The sequence below is a fragment of the Perissodus microlepis genome, chromosome 2, assembly GCF_051167445.1.
Source record: "Perissodus microlepis isolate ML-2025 ecotype Zambia chromosome 2, ASM5116744v1, whole genome shotgun sequence".
NCBI lineage: Eukaryota > Metazoa > Chordata > Actinopteri > Cichliformes > Cichlidae > Perissodus > Perissodus microlepis.
In genome coordinates this window covers 29,255,884-29,277,665 of record NC_140462.1, presented here as the reverse complement: position 1 = coordinate 29,277,665, position 21,782 = coordinate 29,255,884, and the positions used below count along the sequence as shown (strand labels likewise).

Genomic DNA, 21,782 nt, shown 5'->3' with positions numbered 1-21,782 from the left:
ATGGACTCTACTAACCTATCAGAAGCTTCTTCAGCTCAGAATGGAATCGTCTGGAGTTTTCTTATTAATTAACAACAAACTTAGTGTATATGTACTCCTAAATTTGATCAAAGTGATAATAAATAGACAGATCTCTCTCTCTTTATTCTGACATTTAACTAATTCAAAATATATTTCAATATTTATCTAAAACAAAAGTTTACTCTAAATTGATGTTGTACAGTAAAAATGTTTTATGTTTTCTCCCTAAAGTGTATGTAAATATCTGGTTACAAATGTGAATATCCTGCTGTGTACTGAAATTCCTCTTGTTTTGCATAGAAATATACTGAACAACATACAAAGCATAATATATAAAATAACATTTACCAGAGTTTTTTCTTTGAAAGAACCCTCTAATGTCCATTCTTATATTTCAGTACATAACTGAAACCGATTTAGTCGGGGAGGGTAAGAACTGAAAATATGAAATAAACACACGTAAGCTAAGACTCTCTAAAAAAATAGCATTTGTTCGGCTTTTCATTTCGCCATTTGTTGATTCACTTGAAGAGCAAGTAACGTAATATTGGTCAAGTGATCAGTTTGATATCAATCTTTCGTGATGCACCGTCATATTTACATTATTTGTACAGTACGAATGATTTGCTTTGGTACCTGGTCGAACTTAAGCTCTCCTTAGTATGGCTGGCTCCGTTTCTCCAACAGCGCACTCACAGGCAGCAGCTGCCCCGCCCTCTCGCTCAGTCGCTTAGTGCCTGAGCTCGGATCATACCAATATCAGGGGGGATTCACGCACAGTCGTAAATTCCCACAGTGTGCACTATGTGCTTCGAATATTGTGTGTACTTTTTGTTTTATACAGTTGTCAGCCAGACATCTAACTATGAAACAAATTACACTCCAAAAGACCCCGGGCTTCTGACAAAACAACCCGGGCTTAAGCCCAGTAAGCCACCCCCACGCTCCGCCCCTGGTGTGAAGCCCTAGTTTTGGAGGTCTTCAACTCTTACCTCTAACACAGCTTCAACAGCATTATGACAGATGCTGCTAACATTGAATATAAGTGGACCATGTTACGCATCTCCATTGCTGAGACCAGTGTTGGGTAAGTTACTTTTAAAAAGTAATTAATTACTAATTACTTAATCAATATTGTATTTAAAATACTTATAATTACTGTGTCTGAAAAGTAACTTAATTACTCAATAAGTAATTTAACTAAATACTTTTTAAAATCCCTATAAACCTTGAGTGGACAAACAATAGAAATTAAACTCTTTAAATAATAAATACATTTTTTTAAAGACGTAGACTCTACAGTAGGCAGCGGTAGCATCTCTTCCACAATGTAGCCTGCAATCATTTTTAAGCTCACCTTCAGACGCTTTCTGTGCTGCTGAAGTAAAATCAAGTTTTGCCTGCTTAGCAGGAGTTGCCGCGGTGTTATCCATGGATGATGAACAAGAATCGTTCGTCTATGCTCTCGTGTCATGCGCTTCAGTAGATTCGTGCTATTAACAACGGCCGATAGTTTTTTCTCCCCAGGACATAGCTTACATATTACTGTAATGTTCTTGTCTGCTTGTTTCAGAAAAGTAAAGAGACGGGAATATGTCCATTTCTCGCTTCAGCCGAGTCCGACATCTTCTGCTTTAGAATACGACTATGCAGCAAACTGGCGCGAAATGACGTGCACTACAACGATGTTAAAGCGGCAGAGTTTACTTCTACGTTTAGAAGACAAATTATTGAAATTAAATAATGATATTCAGCGAGTTTAATTATTTTACAATGTAACGCAAGTACATTGTAAGTAACTGTAATTAAAATACCTAAAAATGAACAGTAATCAGTTACTCTACTTTTTCAGTGGAAAAGTAATTTAATTAAAGTAATGCGTTACTTAGTAACGCGTTACACCCAACACTGGCTGAGACTATACAGCAATGGAGCAACTAGTTGTGTGAACTACACAAAACTGTGGCTTAACTCTTTCCCCCATAAAGATGAAATTTGATGACCTCCTCTGCACCTTTAACACTAAGTTTTGACACATATTATATATAATTAGACCTGGGCGATATAAGATTTTTTCATATCACGATATGTTTCTTTCATTTCAGGCGATAACGATATATATCACAATATAAGCCAAATAACTATATTTGTAAGATTCAAATGTGCCGTTGCTCACAAGTAAAATGTGAAATAATCAGCAGCTTGTTTTGATTTTAATATTTATTTCCCATAATAAGTTCAACAGGGTAGATGTACTTAAGGAACATGAGACTTTTTCAGATAAATAAAGGCAAATATTGCAAACTACACAAAAGGCAGCCGCTGAAGCGTTTAAGTTTCAAAATAGAACAAACAAAACAGACTACTAAACTTGTCAATTCCACTTAGAAACAAAATATTAATTCTAAAAATAAATCTTAGTTTGTTTTACAGAAGAACAGACAAAATTGACTAACTTTTGTCAATATCAAATAAACTGAGAACTAAAAGGAAATTCTCAATCTCTCCTTGTTGTATAGCTTAGCTTTTCAAATAGTTTTAACAGTTACTTTAGTCTGACAAAAGCCGAATGACGAATTAGCGCTTCCAGTCAGAGATTGAGCATGCACCGCTTTATTGTATTTCCAGGCTTGCGTTCGGCACAATTTACAGTGCGCGCTACTCTGTTTTTTGTCAGACTTGAAATAGCCGAAATACCTTCACACTACAGAACTTCTATGGCTCTTCCATTCGACAATCTCTCTGGCATTGGAACCATCATCTGTTTTCTCTTCGGTAACCTTTGGTCACGCTCTCGGTTGATTTTTCTCTAGTCGGCACACTCATTTCCTCCATTACCCGGGCGGCACGGCGGCTGGCTGCTTCCCAAACAAATACACATGTGCGGCTTGGCGCTTGTGCTGTACGTAACAAGTCACGTGACGTGACGCTGCGGCTGTGATTGGTTCGGCTCTGCGCTACTTAATTTGGATTGGCTGTTCTTTTTTTTTTTTAAGAGGACAAGAGCGGTGAGGCCTATCGCAATAGTTTAATTTTTCTATCGAGAAAAAGTGATTTCGCAATACATATCGTTATCGTTCTATCACCCAGCCCTATATATAATGATAACTCCTCAGGCTTGGCAGGACCCTTGCGCGCCTCGTCCTCCAACTCCGGCTGGTGACGTGTGTGAGCCGGTGGTGGGCCTGTCGGTTGTTCAGCGGCCCTCCTCTGGGGAGCAGGAACGGGTGCAGGCCCCTGCCGGGCACCAGCTGCTCCTGCCCGAGGAGTGGGGATGGGTGCGAAGGCAGGCTGCGTCCTGGCTGGTCTCACCCTGGAGGTTGGCACAGGTGTCGGACCAGTCTGGACCTCAGTTCCCGTGCAGTCAAGGGTCGCGGATGGGGGTGGCGATTGTGTCACCGGGAACCGATCTGAGCTGCCAGCCTCTCGATCATCTGCCTGCGGCACTCGATCTGGTCCTGCAGTTAATCCCACTGTCGGTGTGACGTCGCCACCTGCTCCCTCCACGTGGCCGCCATCTCGGCCACCATTTGGGCCAGCTCCTTCCCTGTCTGGCCCAGTCCTGGGTCTGCCGTGCTCCTGTCCTGGGTTTCGGCACCACTGTATTAACTCCACGGCAGACCCATCCACACATTCATGCTTTTCAGCATCTTGTTTTTATTCACCAGTACACAATATATACACTTAAGAATCTTGTGTTTGAACCAAATGGCGGACAACAGAGTTGTTGGGAGATTGCTTTGTTTGTGGGACTGGTAACTGGTACTAGCAGGCCAAGCAGAGTGCAGCTCTCACGATGGCTAAATCAAAAACTTGAATGTTGTTTGACCAGGATGCTTCCTGGTCACCTCCTGGTGAGGTATTCTGGACATGTCTGACAAGAACAAGGCCCTGGGGCAGACCCAGGAGAGGGTGGAGAAATAAATTGTTTCTCAGCTGGATTGGGAACATGTTTGTCCAGAAGATGTGGGAGCTCATCAGCTATGAAGAAGAAAGTCTGAGCATATCATCTTAGACTAAAACCAGGATCCAGATAAGGGATGGATGGAGTAACTATTTAGTAGTCCATTTAACTAATTTATCTGTATTTGTCCAGAGTAAAATTACTACGTTGATGGAACAGAATACAATATAAACACAAAGAAATACCAAAATAGTCTTACAAAATAAACTTACTCTCAAAGTATAAATATTATTTTTGCATAATTTGCATAGCTGTGCAGATTGAATTCACTGTTTTCTACCCCAACAGGGCAGATTAAAGAAATGATACAATGTTGTAGAAGCTCAAATTATGCTCAGCGACTTGTGGATTTACATCATGTTGTAAACAGTCCTTTAAAGGATTAAATAGAAACATTCACATTGCCTTTTGTACTGATTTAGCTTTTCTGAGCTTGGAGTGTTCATGGACACTGAACTCTAGTTACAAAACCCTTTAAAATCTGACTGAGCTAGAATACAAGAGATAAAACACAAGTCAGTGGCTGATAGAACTGAAGTGGATAGCTTCTCCGAAGGGATAACATGGATAATTTTATCTTTCAACTTGAATAACTCGCTGACCATCTGGGTGTTTGGCATCCCTTGGCTTCAAGCTCAAAGCTGCTTTCTCTGCGTACAATAACTGACAACTTGGAACTGAAATTAACACATGAACAGTCATGTGTGGCCAGGATTTAGGCTGAAGAAAGTAGATTTCGGAGGCTGCCTCTGGCACCCCTTACCAAGCTTAAACTGGAAGACGTCTGCAGTAAATGCATGATTATATAGCTTTACTGATTTTTTTTTTTAATTATTATTATTTTTTTACAATACATTGTAATTTTGACTATTTAATTAAATTAATAATCATTGCAAATAAATAAATAAATAACTGACATTTTAAAACTTTAAAATTATGCTTTTTTGTTGGACATTTCTTTGTAAATGTGATAGTGTTTAATGCCTAAATCTGGTCTTTTTGAAAATGCTGCACTACTCTAATTAATTTGTCATAATCCTTTTGCCATATTTGAGCTCTTACAGTGCTTGAGGATCCATCAAGCAGTTTCTAGTTGAACTTTGCTTAATGCCGCATTATAATGAAGACAGAGATAAATGAAGAGCTGATAATGAGAGCAATCAATATCAAAATCAATGCTGGTTTGAGTTAGTAGTCTTATCTTGATCAAAAATGAACAAATCGTTAAAGGAAATTGTGCTTCAAAGGCATCATTAATCATCAGGAAATAGATTCGTCCAATAATAGTCTAAGTTTTACAAAGTTTTACAAAATCTTACACAAAACAAAAACCAACTCAACAGGTGAGTAAAAATACCAAACAGGTAACAGAATATCACCAATTAAAACCATAAGTCACTTCAGAATCACATGCCAGTTATGGAGTCATGCCATCTGGTTTCACAGTTCTCACCTTATCAAAAATTATCAATTGCCCTTCAAAAGACAGCACAATCTGCACTTGTAACAAATGTCATTATAACTTTGTCCTCTTCAGATTGTGAGACTATGTTATGAGTAGTGCAGTGCTGTCTGCCTTTACCTTTTGTAATTAAAGTGTCTTTCTGCAGCAGCTGTATAATGTTGAGTGGCGAGCTGCAGCACAAGTGGCAAATTAGCTCATTAATCTAATCTCAAGCCGGAAACTCATATCCACAGCGCCATAGTGCGTGATTATATGCACTGTGGCGCTTTAAATTATCCCAATAGAGCTCTTCGCTCTCAGATGGGGCTTACTTCCTGAGAGTTACCAGTGGGAGGTAAACTAAAGCTATCAGGCTCGTCTTCTGTGGTGCCAGCTCCTAATTTTGGTTTTGGAGACAAACATACTCTTGACTTTTAAGATTAGGCTTTAAACTATCAGGTGGCTCCTTAATTATGCTGCTATAAGTATACACAGACTACTTCTGTTCCATGCTTTTTTTTGTGTGTTATTCCCCATGTATTTAAATGTCACTACTGCAGAGAAAAAGTAAAATATTTTCAGTCCTTTGAATAGAATATCAGTCTTCGCTCCAAGGCAAGATTAAAATGTCTTTTTTTGTCCCTTCATTTCTCTCTCACTCTGATCCATAGCAAGAATGACCCAGAAAGTCATTAAGTGATTTCTGCTTGCTGGTAATCCTATTATCAATGTCAAGCAGAGTGGCTTTCTCCTGCATCTGTACAGATAACTTATTATCTGATCATTGTTTGTCCTGAAATTTAAATTCTTTTTTGGCACTTCCTTGAAAGTATAGTATACTGCCATGTTCAGCGACATTTCTCTCAGTGGCTGTGAGTTGGGTTTACACTTGCACCAGAATATTTAATCAGAAGAATTACCGTTTTATCTGCAGATACCATATCTTTATGGTACAGTTGACAGTAGTCACTTTATATTCTTTTAGAGTTTGTATTGAAAACAAACTCTCTGCAGAGTTCCCTTCAGCTTGGAAGCCATTATTCTTTGGAAGTGCATATTAGCATATTTACATCAAGACAAAGAGCATAAACAAAAAGATTGCAATCAGAAAATTTGATCAAATTGTTTACATGTTAAAAAGTTTCTGTAGTTTAGTTCATAAATAGTTTCAATGGAACCTTTTTATTCTGTGTGGGCTTTTCACATGCTTTCAAATCCCTCTGTTGTTAAGTGTTCAAAGATGAATAGGTAGCACTTGCAAAAGACTTTGCTCAACTACTTCCCTGAAGTTTTGTGCAACTGCTACCGGTTTATATTTAGGAACTCAAAATTGGAGTCATATATTTTTTTATAATCACGGATGAATGTACTAGGAGAGAGCATCTTCTTCACAGACTAAATTAGTACTTTGAAATTATGTTGACATGTACAATCCATCAAAACTTCGTTGCAGACAATACAGTACATGTCAGTATCATTTGTCTACAGCTGCAGCCTTCAGTAATCCTGCCAGAACCCCAAAACTGCTCAGGAAGAACTTGAAACGAATGACAAAATATCACAAGACACTGAATTTGCCTCCAGACTTCCCGTATTTCAAGCCAATTCATCCTCATTCTGTCTTTCAAATGGTTTTCAATGTTTGCTTCATGGAACAGCCTAAAACCCAGACATTTTCAAATAATCTAGTTTTCAAATGCATTTTAGAGCCCCTCGCATTATGTAGCTCAGGTGCTTCAAAATCTTGATTCCATATAACTTACTGTGACAAATACAGCAGATGGCAAAGTGTAGCAATTAGCAAAAATAATTACCAATAAATAATATGGTAATCTAACTAATTTCTTTAGTGAGAAAATGTCAAAATGCACAGCCAGTAATCACAAGAAATAAAAAAACAGATGAGGAGATTAGAAACCTCTAAGAAAAACAAAAGGTCTCATGTTGTTTTTTTTCTCCGAATCACTCGGTATGTGATTATTACTAAATCCCTTCCAACCCTGGCCAGTAAGTAGACAATCAACCCAATTATTATGAATGTTTTAATAAATTGTTGTTGTTGTTGTTTTTAATCATATACCTGGCTTTTATCACATTTAAGTTATATGGGATACATTCAACAGGCGAGGGGAGGCTCTTTTACCTGCCATAATTTGTTCTTCTGGTTCACTAATCTCTGCAGTTAAATATTAATACATTTTATGTGGTAAATAAAATACTTTTGCATGCTGATTGAAATTTTTACCACACACACGACAACAAACAGGCATTATTACATTTGGAACCATAGCATAACCGGCTTAACTGTTGTCTCTAATAGAGACAGGAAGGCAGAGGATGCCGTCTAAAATGAGCAGATCATAATCCTCACAGGTTATGTAGACCTGTATAAATGGTGCGCTGCATTTGAAAAGTGTCTGTAAATAATATGCTGTTATCCAGTGTTTTGTGTCACTTTACTCTCGACATCCTTTCCTTTGCTCATTATTTGGATTTTGTAAGTTTTGTATCCAAACACACATGTGCTAAAGCTTCTCAATTAGAGAACTCTTCTTTTTTTTGTAGCTGCTTTTATTATAGCCCATGGATGAGTCACATCAACTGCTCTTTGTGAAATTTGCACTTCACACAAAAACTGCTGTGAATATGTGTGGACCTCCTACCTGCTTTGAAGTGCTGCTGCCCACTGAATTGTAACATGCTAAACATAAATCTTAATGGCACAGTGTGGAGAGGTTTCACTGCCCCAGTACTGTCTGCTGTTGCTTTGATCAGAAACCTCAGTGAGCTCTTTAGCACTGCTGCCTAATCCTGGTAGGTTTCTTCTGTAAATACTGACTAAGAAGGCAAGCAAGAACATGTTTATCAATTAATTTAATTGTGTAACCCTTAAATAGTGTTTTATTCTTGGGAAAATTTGTTTTAAAAAAACTTTCACACAAAGCTTGTTTGGCTTTATTTTTAGAGGGCTCCCTACTCTTCAAAAATGATGGCTCAAGTTCCAAATACTGTCACATTTCAAAGAAACATATTTAATAATCTCTTACTATTGCAGAGCATAGTATAGACCAGGGGTCGGCAACCTGCGGCTCCGGAGCCGCATGCGGCTGTTTAGTCCTTTTAGTGCGGCTCCGCGTGGTTTGGGAAAATAAATTATTTTTTTAAGTAATTAGCTGAAGTGTATTTTATTTATGTTAGTTCTTTTTTAACTTGTAGTTCTAAATTGAAAGATTATTGTGATATTGAAATATAAATATAAAATTATATTCTATTAGTTTTTGATCGCTCAAAATAAGCGTCACACTCGCGGAAGCCGGTATACCCGCCGAAACGCCGTGCATTTATCGAGACTTTCAACCCCAGGTAGGCCAATTATGGATCTTCGGATCCACATTATGTCAGCAGCTATTCTCCACCGTGAACTATGTTAAAAACAAACACCACTCACACCTCACAGATGACAACTTACAGTCCTGCGTAAAGATGAAAGTGACTTCGTACAGCCCCGATTTGCAGAAGCTGTGCGCAGAGGTTCAGGAGCAGAAGTCCCATTGTAAACATATCACGGCAGACCCGTTTGCATGAACAAGCTTTTCAGCATCTCTTTATTGACCACTTTTCACACACGGTTGCTGTACGTATACAGCCGGTGTTAAAGCTCACAGCCCGACACACCAACACAACAGCATAGATAGCACAGACATTAAGGCGGCGAGGCGTGATTGCGGGTGCCACTCAGGTGCGTCCACGTCCCCTGCAGCAGCGCTGCAGACCACGCCCCGCCACACACATTAACCAGGTTAAATACATATTTAGGCAGAATTTTGCAAATATCTATTTTTCATTTTTTTCCAATTATTTTTTTAAAAGTCAGGTCAAGGCTCCAAAAGCCCAAAGGCGATATAACAGTTTTTGTTTGCTACATGGATCATTTTAGCTGGGTGTCTTTCCTTTTGTTATATTTCTCTAAGAGTTCAAAATGTGTTAATTACATAAATAAAATGTAATTTTCTCTGTAGCACTTCCTGGATTTAAGCAACACACCTTAGTTGTTCACACAAAGCATAAAGGTAAAAAAACAATATATACAGTGTTATCTTCATTTTAGATGTCAAAAAGTATTTGCAGCTCCCAGTGATTTCTTTTGCATGGAAATCGCGTCCAAATGGCTCTTTGGGTGAAAAAGGTTGCTGACCCCTGGTATAGACTCAAGGTGTAAATCACAAGTTACTGATTTTAGTCGATGCTTTGCAACAACTGTGGCTTTGTATACAATCACACAGGTGTCAGTGATATGTTATGAGATTTCATAGAAGATTCATTTGGATAAAACCATTTACTGTATGTCTCAAACACAATATATAACCATTGAACTGTGCGATAAAAGAGGCAGCAAACATTGGGAGAGCACGTTAAATTGAACACCAAATTTAGATCCTCGTGATAACTAGTATTTGTAAGGAACTGTGCCTTTACAAATAATAGGAAAATATTCACCTGTTATTGAATTTCATATGTTATTGAAGTGTCTAAACTAAAGATATTTCACAATATATGCAGTCTTAATGCAGAGAAAAAACATTAACAGTCAAATACTGATTGATATAAAATACATATCCTTAGCTTGTGAAGATTATTTGATTTATACAGGGAAGGAACTGGATGGATGGGTGGATGTTTTACTACGACCACTAAAACTGAATGTTTACAGGATAACATTTAAAGGGATTTATGTGGGGGTATATCTTCAAGATAGTCTGAATGCCTTACCACTGTAGTTGTGAAGTTATTCAAATAAAACTTTGTGGTAGTTATTCTGAGCAGAACTTGATAAAGTATTATATCAGGGGGGATGGTGGAAGCCCAACTCAATCAGACGTAACAGCGGACCCAAAAGCAGACATGGAAGAAAGGAAGTGACAATAAACAAAAAGCGAGCCTTTATTACGGGCGATACAAAACAGAAAAATGGGGCAAAGCGGAAAACTAAAACCTAAACTGGGAAAACTAAAACTAACTATCAAAATGATGACAAAAGACAAGAACATGAAACTGAAGGGGAACATGCGAAAACGTAAATGTGAAATAATCCCAACATGAGCATTAATATGTACCTGAATAGTAGAAAGCAGAAACTCTGTAACATAATGTGACTTGAGATAAGGACAAATAGACGACCCAATGCTGAACACAGGAAGACAGACGACTTAAATACACAGTAATGAGAAGAAACACCTGGGGAGACACAGCTGACACAAATGAACCTGATGCCACAGGGAAAAGTAAAACTAAACACGCTGGACATGGAAACACCAGACTCTTCAAAATAAGATAGGAAACATGGAGAGACGTGGACATGACAACACAGGCAAGAAACACATGACAGCCTGGGGACATGAAAGCACAGGCATAACTGAAAGTAAAACAAGAGGACAAGACAGACTTACACAGAAGACAGGAAAGACACGTAAACAGGAGACATGGACAAACCAAAAACTAGAATAAAACTAATAAATAAATAAAATAAGATTGGCTATGGCAAAAGAAGTAGTGAGTATGAGGTCTCTGTAATTACTAAATTGGTCATTCTTACTTGTGGTCCGAGGGCAGGAAGTGAGGAGGTCAGTCTGCTAGCAGACACACTTCCAGAGTAGGAATAAGAAGTACAGCAGAGAGTGGGTGGGCAGATGCAAGTCCAGAAGGTATGGAGTTTCAGGAGCACCGTAAGCACTTTAAGGCAGCGGTCCCCAACCTTTTTTGCGCCACGGACCGGTTTATGCCCGACAATATTGTCACGGACCGGCCTTTAAGCTGTCGCGGATAAATGCAACAAAATAAAACTAGTACCGGTACCGAAAAAAAGAAGATTTATTCATAACACACGTGAAAAGACCCAGGAAAACTGAGTTAACGATAAAAACGATAACAAAATAACGCTGAAAACCGATAAAAACCCTGAAAACCATACATTTCACACCTGAGCCTCAACTCTCGCGGCCCGGTACCAAACGACTCACGGACCGGTACCGGTCCGAGGCCCGGTATATCCTTATTATATATTATTATCCTTATCCCTGAATAAGCAGGAAAAAGATGAGGATGGATGGATGTTTTTTTAAGTAGCCAAAAAAGTTGTTAGGTGATTTCAAATGAATTTTTAATAGCTTTCTTTTGTCACAACAGCCTGTGTCAGTTGTACTATGTAGTGGTTGTTGTTTTTGTTTTTTTTTTGTTGGGGGGGGTTTGCCTCCAGCCTGTTGGCTGCTTGTTTGTGCAGTCACATTGCAGTTTTTTCTGTTTTTTTACACTTACAGCTGTGGTTAACTCTGTTCTTAGAGCCATTTCTTTATTTGTACCCATTGACCTTGGGTCTGTACAATGAAACAACTGAAGGATACCCAGAAAAAAAAATCTGAACTTGTGAAATCTGAACACCTTCAAGAATGTTCAGAAGAAGATAAACAATGCAGGAACAAACATCCTGCTTTGTAATATAGACCACTGGTATGGACAAGGATGTGCAGATGTTTCCCAGAATGACACCCTGAAGTGATGAATTAATTCAAATTGTATGTCAAATAGCACACTAACTATAATTACAAATAGTGCAACCACTTATGTGTATTTATGTGATCTATTCATGACCAAAAGGTAGCTATAAGAAAGTGAGGATGGGGTGGGATTACATAATTGAGGGATGCTGTAATTCTGTAATTGTATGCCATCTTGTCAATTTGTGGCTTAAAAGGAAACTGCAAAGGGGTTGAGTTGGCAGAGTTGATGTGATGAAAGCATCACTTTGGCAGAGTATAAAGAAAAACTCTAGGTTTAGCTCCAAACCAGCCAAAGGTGCATGCAACTAAAAGGAACACCTAGAAGCACAGCGCTTGTGTTCAAAATAAATATTAATGACATCACAAAGAGGGAACAAGGAACAAAGTAGATAGGAATAGCACCAAAAAAAAACAAACAAACAAAAAAAACCCTATACCTTCACAAAAAACAATATGAGATAAACTGTTTTACATTTATTGACCAAAAAAAAATCACATAGGGACAATAAAGTGGTACGAGGAGAACGCTGCAGTATCACTGAATAATCTGGAACAGGTGATTATTATTCTGACTTCCAAAAAACACATATTTCACAAACGTACCCAGTCAAACTGGTGGTTGTACAACAAGACTGCTCGAAGCATGCTCAAAGGCCTTTTATATCTCGTGTAGGCTTTTGTATCTCATAGCATCAATGGTGGGAAAATTTTTGCCTTTTGTGAATCTGAAATACTTGATTTACCTCAAATTACACGTTTGGTTTTTGAAGGTCAAGAGATGACTCATAACTTTCTGGTGTGTCTGTCATGTACTAATTCACAGGAGATAATAATGGATGGCCCCATCTTTTTGACAAGTATTTTGGAATGCCGAGTCATAACGCCAGGACCAAGTCTAATGTATGCTGTGAGTACCTTCATTTTAAATGTTAGAACTTTGTCCTTAAATCGATTATTTGTTTTTCACAATGTTTTATAGCAAATAGTTATTAATATATCAGATGTGCTTTCATGACAGTATTTACTTTCTGCTTTCGCTTGAAATTAAAACAGTAGACATTCCCTCATTACCGCATTGCAGGAATATCCTAGATGCGTGTCTTCGTTTGCCACTGAAATGTTTACATTATGTTTTGTTACTGTGATAAAATAGTAAAAGAGATGGAGTTCAAGGCAAACATGTTTAATGTTGCAAACTCTACAATAGGGCTGCCACGATTAGTCGACTGGTCACGATTACGTCGACTATTAAAATTGTCGACGACGAATTTAATAGTCGATGCGTCGTTTGAAGCTTTGTAAGATCCCAAAAGACGCAGGAATAAGTAGTAGGATTGAATAGTGTAATAACGGACTGAAACAAAAGATGGTAGCACTGCATGTACAAGGATGCCAGCTGCCGTTAAACCCTGAAGAAGTAGTAGTGTCCAGTATCATAGCTGTGTCCAAATTCAGGAACCGCATCCTCCTGTGCCCGCATTTGTAGGGCGATTACGTTACAGCGACACGGCGAAGACTGTCCAAATTCGAAGACTCCGACAAATGCAGCCGACAAATGCTGGGACACATTTTGTGGGATTGACCGATTTACATAGTATGGCCAATAAAATGTGTATACCAGACTTATTTGAGTGTTGGTTTGATATAGCTTTTTATTCTATTTTGCTGATGTCTTTTCATCTTAGTCCGTTTCATACATGTAAAAAAGGAATTTTATGCATCATGACAGCTGCAATTTTAGTCTATTGTTGGTTTTGTCAAAATTTTTCTGTTTAACGATCAATCATGCATGCATGACCAATCTGTTTATGTAATTATTCTTTTAACTTGCCATCCGTACTATAAGTAACAAAGGCTGAAGCATGACAGTCTTAAGAAGATGAAATCAAATTGTCAAGCTTTGATTTTAGTCATCCAGTTTGGATTTTTCTTTTCCCATTATATGCACCTCTTTCAGTTCATGCTTTTTAATCTGCCAGTTGTTTGGAAGCTATGTATTATCCACACTGTGCTCACTGACAAGCAGTGTATTTTCTATTCTACATAGAATAGAAAATAAAGACTAGATGCATAACTTTGTGTCCCCAAAAATGAAGCCTTGCAGGCTAAGTTCCTTTTGAGAATGAGAATCAGTAGGATGATAGCTAACATGACAGCTAATTAGAGATGCACTACTGCACTGACCGGTGACTGCCAGTCAACCTCCCAGATGACTCCCATATGGGCATGTGTTACGCACGCACAGCAGTGCAGGCAAATAGTCACATATATATTTTTTGTCATAACACATTGATGTCAGGATCTGAAAGCAGAAGGCTCTGCCTCCCATACTACTATTAAACATCCTAGGAACCACAAGTAAGCCTGCTGTCTGAGAGCAAATTACTCTATAGGGGTGATAAAGTACTGTGAGGTCTTTAAGATTACATGGGGCCTGATTGTTCAATATCTTGTATGTGAGGGGAAGGATTTTAAATTTAGTTCTGAATTTAATAGGGAACCAATGTAGAGTAGACAATATGGAAGAAATACCCTTCTCTTTCTAGTCCCTGTTGCTACTCTTGCTCAATCAACTCAAGGCTTTTCAGGGAGTTTTTACAACAACCTGATAATAGTGAATTACAATAATCCAGTCTAAGTAATAAATGCATGAACAACTCTTTCAGCATCCCTCTGAGACCGGATGTTTCCAATTATTGAACAAATGGAATAACAATTTCCTATATATGTATTTAATGTGCAAACTACAGTACTACTATAGCATACAGTACTATGCTATAGTACATAGTCAAAAATGACTCCAAATTTCATCACAGTGTTACAAAAGCCAAGGCAATACCACCCAGAATAAGTATCTGGTTAGAAACCATATTTCTAAGACTTTTAAGGCCGAGTACAACAACTTCAGTTTTCTAAATTTAAAAGCAGGAAATTGGAGGCCTTCCAGGTCTTTATGTTTTTAAGACATTCCTGCAATTTAACTCATTCACGTGTGTCACCTGTTTTCATAGAGAGATAAATGCATAGCAGTAAAAATGTATGCTATGCTTTCTAATGATACTGCCAAAGGGAAGCATGTCTAATGTAAACAGAATTGGTCCTAGCACGGAACCCTGTGGAACTCCATAATTAACCTTAGTGCATGAAGACTCCCCGTGAACATGAACAAACTGGAGTCTATTAGATACATATGATTTAAGCCACTACAGTGCAGTACCTATAATACCCACAACATGCTCTGTGATAAAATATTATGGTCAACAGTATCAAACGCTGCACTGAGGTCTAGTAGAACAAGCACAGAGATGAGTCCACTGTCAGCGGTCATAAGAAGATCATTTGTGACTTCACTAATGCAGTTTCTCTACTGATGAGCTCTACTGTTTTACAACTAGTCTTTCAAGAATTTTGAGATAAAAGGAAGGTTAGAGAATTGCCTATAATTTTCATGTGTTTGTGTCTGTGGCTTCTATACTTTAAGCAGTCACTGACAGCAAATGATTTTCATTGAAGCATTAAAAAGTATCCTCATGTTTAAAATGTTTGTATGTGCCTTTGTGTATTTAATTTTGAGTGTCTGAAAATAGAGGACTATTTATAAAAATGGCTGTAAACAGTTAGTGCATTTTTTGTAAAACCCCTTTAATTAAAGCTGAACTTTATTTTTCTTTATTATTTAAAATCCACTGCTGCTGCAAAGCTTTAAAAAAAATGTGCCCAACAAATTATGTATCAAATTGTAGAATGCAGCACAATAACAAGTCTTTTTTTTCAGCTGCATAATAATTTAACTAACCTCTTTTGAACAATTATTTAGATCAGATTTGCCACTCAGTTTCAGGATTGTGAGCAGTGTGACCAAAAGGCTTGTGAATATCATCACATAAATCTGATGATTCAACCCAGAACATTGCTTCAAGTGTTAGTAATACACCTAGCAATGAGCTTAACCAGCAATACAATCTGTTGTTGAACTAGCACATAGCTACATTAAAATAATGATAGTGTGGTTCACAATTTTTTATCAGTTATTATAATTTCTTCTTGAATAATTTGCAGAGCCATTGGCAAGGTATCATAGGGATATGGGGACCATAATTAGACTAGTTGTTTTCAAAGACATTGTCACAATTACTGCAATTATAAAGCAGAAGTAAACAAATGACTCTTGTTGGGTTTTCTTTGAAATTAGCTGTTTACTGATAAAAAAAAATCAAAATGTTACAGAAATGTGAGGAAACGGCTGTATGGAATGAGTCATGACCTGCATAAAGACTAACAGTAAATATCAACTGATGGTTCCTTTCTACTGAAGTAATGAAAACCAGAACAAAACATTATCTGTGTGGAGACTGTATTACCTGAAACAGATATAAACACGCCTGGATATCATATTTCCCACATTTTTTCACAGTTAGAGACTTGACACCCTCTGTGAATTTGCATCTCTTAATTTGCTCACTTCCTTTACTTGGTGATTTACGGAGAAGACAAATAGGTTTTATATAAATGTTGGGCATACAGTAGCTACTGTGACCTCATCTACTGGTTTATGGATTGATAAACCAGTAGATTATCTTAGATTATTTGATGGATAACTTGATAAAATTGTTCCATATTGCACAAACACCAATAAAGAAGGTTCAGCGTTCGATGGTTCAAATTAATCAAGGTGCCTCTTAGCTGACTCTTAGGTGCCTGCATCTACATGCAAGTGTTACTCAAAGATGTCAAACCTGCATGCTAATACATCAGCCCATCTGTGGTTATCTCAAGGGGGACAGTTAGCTGTCTAGACCAAAACAATTTGTAGCAGGATGTAAACATGTTTATTTCTGGAGTGGATCTGAACATTGGGTCCCAAATGGCCACTTGAGGAACTGCAACTTAGGCCACTTTTGCTTTGGCTTAATTATTCAGCCCTTAAGGCTGCGACTTCTACAGAATCCATTTCAAAATTGTCTCTCACCATCTCTCTGGTTGAAAATGTGTTTTCTCTCACAGGCAAGCTTTTCATTAACTTCCTTTTATGGCTCATTTTGACACGTCCTCAAAATATAATTTAAATTCATTGGAGCTGGTAAAGTCTGGTTAGACAATTTTATCTGCTTCATTTAATCACATCTTTCATATTCAAATTGGAATTTAATCAAAGGTAATCACAGCTGGTTTATCCTGGGAATATTTAGTAAGTCTTTTATTAATAATTGCCCACCTGTTCATCCCAAAAGTCACTTTTAATAAATTCTGCTTTCATTTTCTTTTTCTCTCCTGCTTAAACGTCATGGCTTACATCGTCCTCCAGCAGGATTGTGTTGTTGTTCTTCAAAACAGCTCCACTATTGACACTTTTGACCATTTGTTTATCCTTCCCCTGTCTCCTCCATTGCTCTAGTGCTTGGTGTGGTTCCTGAGCTCTGCCTGTGCCGGGACCTGGAGCTCGACTGTGACGGGGCTCATCTTCAAGATATCCCAGTGGTAGCAATGAATGTCACTATGATGTGAGTAGAAAATAACCCCTGTTTTTCTTCAATACTTTCAAACTCAAGCAATATCCAGAAAGACAGTCATCAGCAGCGATTACTGTCACAACTTGCGAGAATTTTTGTAGCAGACATTTGCCACTTCAAACATCACTTGCCACTGTGAATACCTGTCATTGCCACAACTTGAAAGGTAAAAAGTGAAAATTATTGCCTGAGCATGGCACTCAAAGAACTCAAATCTGTTGGACAATTCTCCGAGAGCAAAGATGGTGGTAGAAGTAATCATTTTCTGGGCAAAAAAAGTTTTTTAATTTTTTTTTCTTTTAATTTATCCTTTACATGAAAGTTAAGTTCAGTAATATACTACTTTAAACAAAATGCATGGATATATTTCAACAAGACCACTCAGTGTTGAGACTTACTGTTAAAAGCTATAAAAGCTAGCCCGTACTCATTTAAAATATGGCCTTTTTGATCAGTACAATGTACAACATCCAGAATCAGATCAACTATGCTACCATAAGCCCAACACCTATGTTACAAATTTAGCCTTGAAAATGTGACATTAAGACAACTATAATGTATGTGGAATAAATAATAAAAGACTCATTAATCACATGTACTCACAGACTGACTGGATGGGTCGCAAGCACACTCATTTATAGAATTCCCTGTTCAACAGTTATTTCGAGTGGACCAGCTTCTAAATATATGACACATACAGCACATCTTAAGGTGTGAGTGTATATTCTGAGCATATTAGCAGTAAACATGTTGCAATGATTTACAAATGTCAGAAGGTACAGAAAGTACAAAAATGTTAATAATTTAATACTAGTAATATTTCCATAGTGTGGAGGGGCCCTTTTGCCAGATCTCAGCCCAAAAGAGCATCTTTGGGTTGTAGTGATCCTGGAGTTATACATTATAGAAGTGCAATCAATACGTCTTTAGCAGCTGCTAAATGATGATGCTGTCAAAGTCTCTCAAAACTAAAATCTCAGAAGAGCATTTCCAGCAATTCCTTGAATCTATTCAATGAAGAAAAAGCAATTTTAAAGGCAAAGTAAGGCCCAACCCTGTTAGTAATCAAGTAATTTTGTTTAGTTTTGTTTTAATTTCTTTTAATGGATTGTCAGTTCAAATAAATAACACTGACTTTTTGTTCTAATGAATCATCACCTCGCTTCCTTTCATGAGCCCATTATAATTATCTTGCCCACTACAGGGCTATGAAACAATCTAACTAGGAGTCATAATTAACTGCTTGCACAAACAGCCTCTGGAAGAAGACGGTCTCTACTTGCCAGCTATCCAAGAAAAACAAAGTTAAAGTAAACAAAGTTAGAGAATGGTGCACCAAAGGTGATTGCGTTAATAGTAAGACGTTTTCCCAAATGTGAAAAAACTGACTACTTCTGCTTGATAGAATAGTGCGTGAGAAGATGAGCTTTTAATCATCTTTTAATCCTTTAAAAGGCTTGGAATCAGCAGCTGAATCAGTTGGTCAGTTCAGGGTCTCTTGACCCTGATATGGTCTCTTGGCAGAATTTAAAAGACCACTAAGCTGTAGCTTGTAATGTTTACAGATTAATGTTTCTGGTAACTGGCTTAGTCAGAAAAAGTAAGTTGGACATTATAGGGAGTTTTGTCTTTTTATATGTATTTTATGTGGATAATCCAGTTAAGATATTAACATATTAAAATATTCAAATCTGTATATCAAAAATCTTCTTTGAGTAAATTAAAATGCCTGCTATGTAAAAAATAAATAAATAGAATCAGCGTAGTGATGTTATGTTTCATTTTAAATCGTTTTTAAGATTCACAGCCACAAAATCCCATTAATCATAGTCAGAAGAAACATGCTGTCCAAGTGTCCAAAGGTGAGTGTTGCTTTTGGTTTCAAGCAATAAACATGTAAATGTCCCTGTCTCTCAGGTCCCTACAAAGGAATGGGCTTCAGAAACTTAGAGCGAACATATTCTTTAAGTACCAGAGCCTGCAGAAACTGTGAGTCTTCCATTAATTGTGGATTACATGCTATTTATGTTCTTTTATTGCATTTGTAGTCTTATTGTCTTTTCAAAATATTCTTTTCTGTTTTTTATATTGTTTGTTTTTTTCTTTAAAAATAAAAAAAGCTCCACACACAATAGATCAGGTGCTATAACCCTACCCTATTCATTGAGTAAAGCATCTTCACTCTACCTTGACCTTGGCAAATGCAACAAATAAGCATCACATCTATAAAGCTGGTATGTGTAAGCTAAGAGGACTGCTGGGAACGCTGACAGACGTTTTTGTTCTGCTTTGCAAACAAATTCATTCATTGTCGACTTGTGTTGTTTATCAGCCTCACACAGTGACACTGACAATGGCAACATGAGAATAGGTCTTATCCCTCGCCAGAAACTATTTGGTTGGTAGCTTTTGCTGGACTGAAAACTTCCCTGAGATGTGTATAAACAAACATTAGAATGAATTGCCGTGTGTGAAAACACAACTCTCAGCAGGGGTTTGTCGAGCTCGTAGTGCGCAATATAAAGGAGTATTCTTGGAAGAGATTATCATTATTTGATGTGAACGATTTCATTTACGCAAAAGTTGCACTTGAGCAAAGGCATTCGGGCTTTATGGCTTAGTATGTCTGGGTTTTTTTTCTTATAGCTATCAAGTAAAAATAAAGAAAATATTTTGTGCTTTATGTATGGATAGATATCTCCAGCACAACAAGATTCAAGATGTGAGTCCTGATGCATTTAGAGGGCTGTATAACCTGACAAGACTGTAAGTTTGTTACATTTTTGCTTTACATGTAATTTGATAATACACACTCTGAGTTGCATTGGTTTCTTATCTGTTCTTAAAATGCAGAAAAGCATTAGTTCACTTGCAGTAGTTACTTTTGGCAACCTAGCACATCCTGCTTCTTGACATTAACAAGGTATGCTTGTATATGAACATTCATTTTAAGAGGATAGATTATATAAACTGACCAATGATGAACTGCTTTTGGAAGGTCAACACCACTTACAAATTGTTATCAGCATCTGGTGCAGGTAACCTTCCATTGTCTTTCTGTATGTAGATATCTGAGCAACAACAGGATATCGGTTTTAATGCCTTGGGTGTTCAGGGATCTGCACAAACTGGAGTGGTTGTATGTATCCAGCTTTTATAACATATATCACCTTTTATTTCTTCTTCTTGCTTTGTGGCTTTTTTTGATTACTTTCAGGTATGCACGTCAGTGAATGCAGTTTTGTGCAAAACTATATTCTATTTTTGATGTATTTGTTTTTACTCTAGGATTCTTGAAAATAACAACATCCATCAAATATCCCCCACGACCTTTTCAGGACTGAACTCCCTTGTTCTATTGTGAGTCATTATTTCGACTTTTTTCTGCTGCAAAGGCTTTCAGATCATCAAAAGTGGTGCTATTAAGAGTGCTTGGCAGCTACGAGCAAATGAGTGTTCTTTCTTTGAACTTTAAGAGAAAAGCCTTTCACCTTGTGTCATTTTGTCTTGCTGATTGACAGGGTTTTGTTGAACAACTCTTTGACAAAGCTGGATGACATCTGTCGAGAAATGCCCAGATTAAATTGGTTGTAAGTAGAATGTCAAAAAAAAATCTAAACTTCTCCTAACATACAAGTGCCAATTTGCGATCAATCTGTTCTTTGTGAGCAGTTTGGGTGCATTTGTCTGTGTTCATTTGATAATATGTTGTTGCAGGGACCTGGAAGGAAATCTCATTGAAGTGATTGGCAATGCCTCATTCAGCTCATGCACCATGCTGACAGTTCTGTAAGTATAAATTTACATAATTTATTACATGGCTGAGGTGCAGTCTTTGCATTTAAATTTTTTCTTTTGCTGAAGTTCCTGTAAGAGGATTGCAAATCAACCTTAGTTTCATACAAATTGATGAACTGTACTATCCTATGTGTGGGATCAATTCTGGCAGTTCATTAAATGGGATTAAGGTAGGAAAAATAGTCATGTAATTCTTTCTGTGTCTGTTGCCTGTCTCCAGGGTTCTGCAGCGAAATAGGATCAGCTACGTACATGAACAGGCTTTCTCAGTCCTGCAAAAGCTTGGAGAATTGTAAGTAAAAATATTTTGCACAAACAAACTTAAAAAAACAAAACAAAACTCTCAGGATTGTGCCAAAAAAAGCTGAATTGAAACCATTTAAGATGTGGATTTTGAAGATTCATTGTGATTAATGACTCAAGAAGTTCCAAAAGAACAGAAGGAAACGACAGCATTTAAAAATACTATAAATGCTCTGTTCTATTAAAAA

The 21,782-nt window shown here is 37.4% G+C and overlaps 1 protein-coding gene across 2 annotated transcripts in view; it reads left to right on the top strand.

The window, feature by feature from the left end:
- rxfp1 (relaxin family peptide receptor 1) overlaps nucleotides 1-21,782 on the top strand; it is a 92,868-nt gene that overhangs the window by 50,336 nt on the left and 20,750 nt on the right. The window contains exons 3-11 of one of the 2 annotated variants that reach the window (XM_084954653.1): nucleotides 12,807-12,890; nucleotides 17,379-17,484; nucleotides 19,411-19,482; nucleotides 20,188-20,259; nucleotides 20,561-20,632; nucleotides 20,782-20,853; nucleotides 21,015-21,083; nucleotides 21,211-21,282; nucleotides 21,512-21,583. In XM_084954653.1, coding sequence (XP_084810779.1) covers nucleotides 12,807-12,890; nucleotides 17,379-17,484; nucleotides 19,411-19,482; nucleotides 20,188-20,259; nucleotides 20,561-20,632; nucleotides 20,782-20,853; nucleotides 21,015-21,083; nucleotides 21,211-21,282; nucleotides 21,512-21,583 — 691 coding nt within the window. The remainder of the gene's footprint in view (nucleotides 1-12,806; nucleotides 12,891-17,378; nucleotides 17,485-19,410; nucleotides 19,483-20,187; nucleotides 20,260-20,560; nucleotides 20,633-20,781; nucleotides 20,854-21,014; nucleotides 21,084-21,210; nucleotides 21,283-21,511; nucleotides 21,584-21,782) is intronic. The other variant, XM_084954660.1, reaches the window with a different exon arrangement.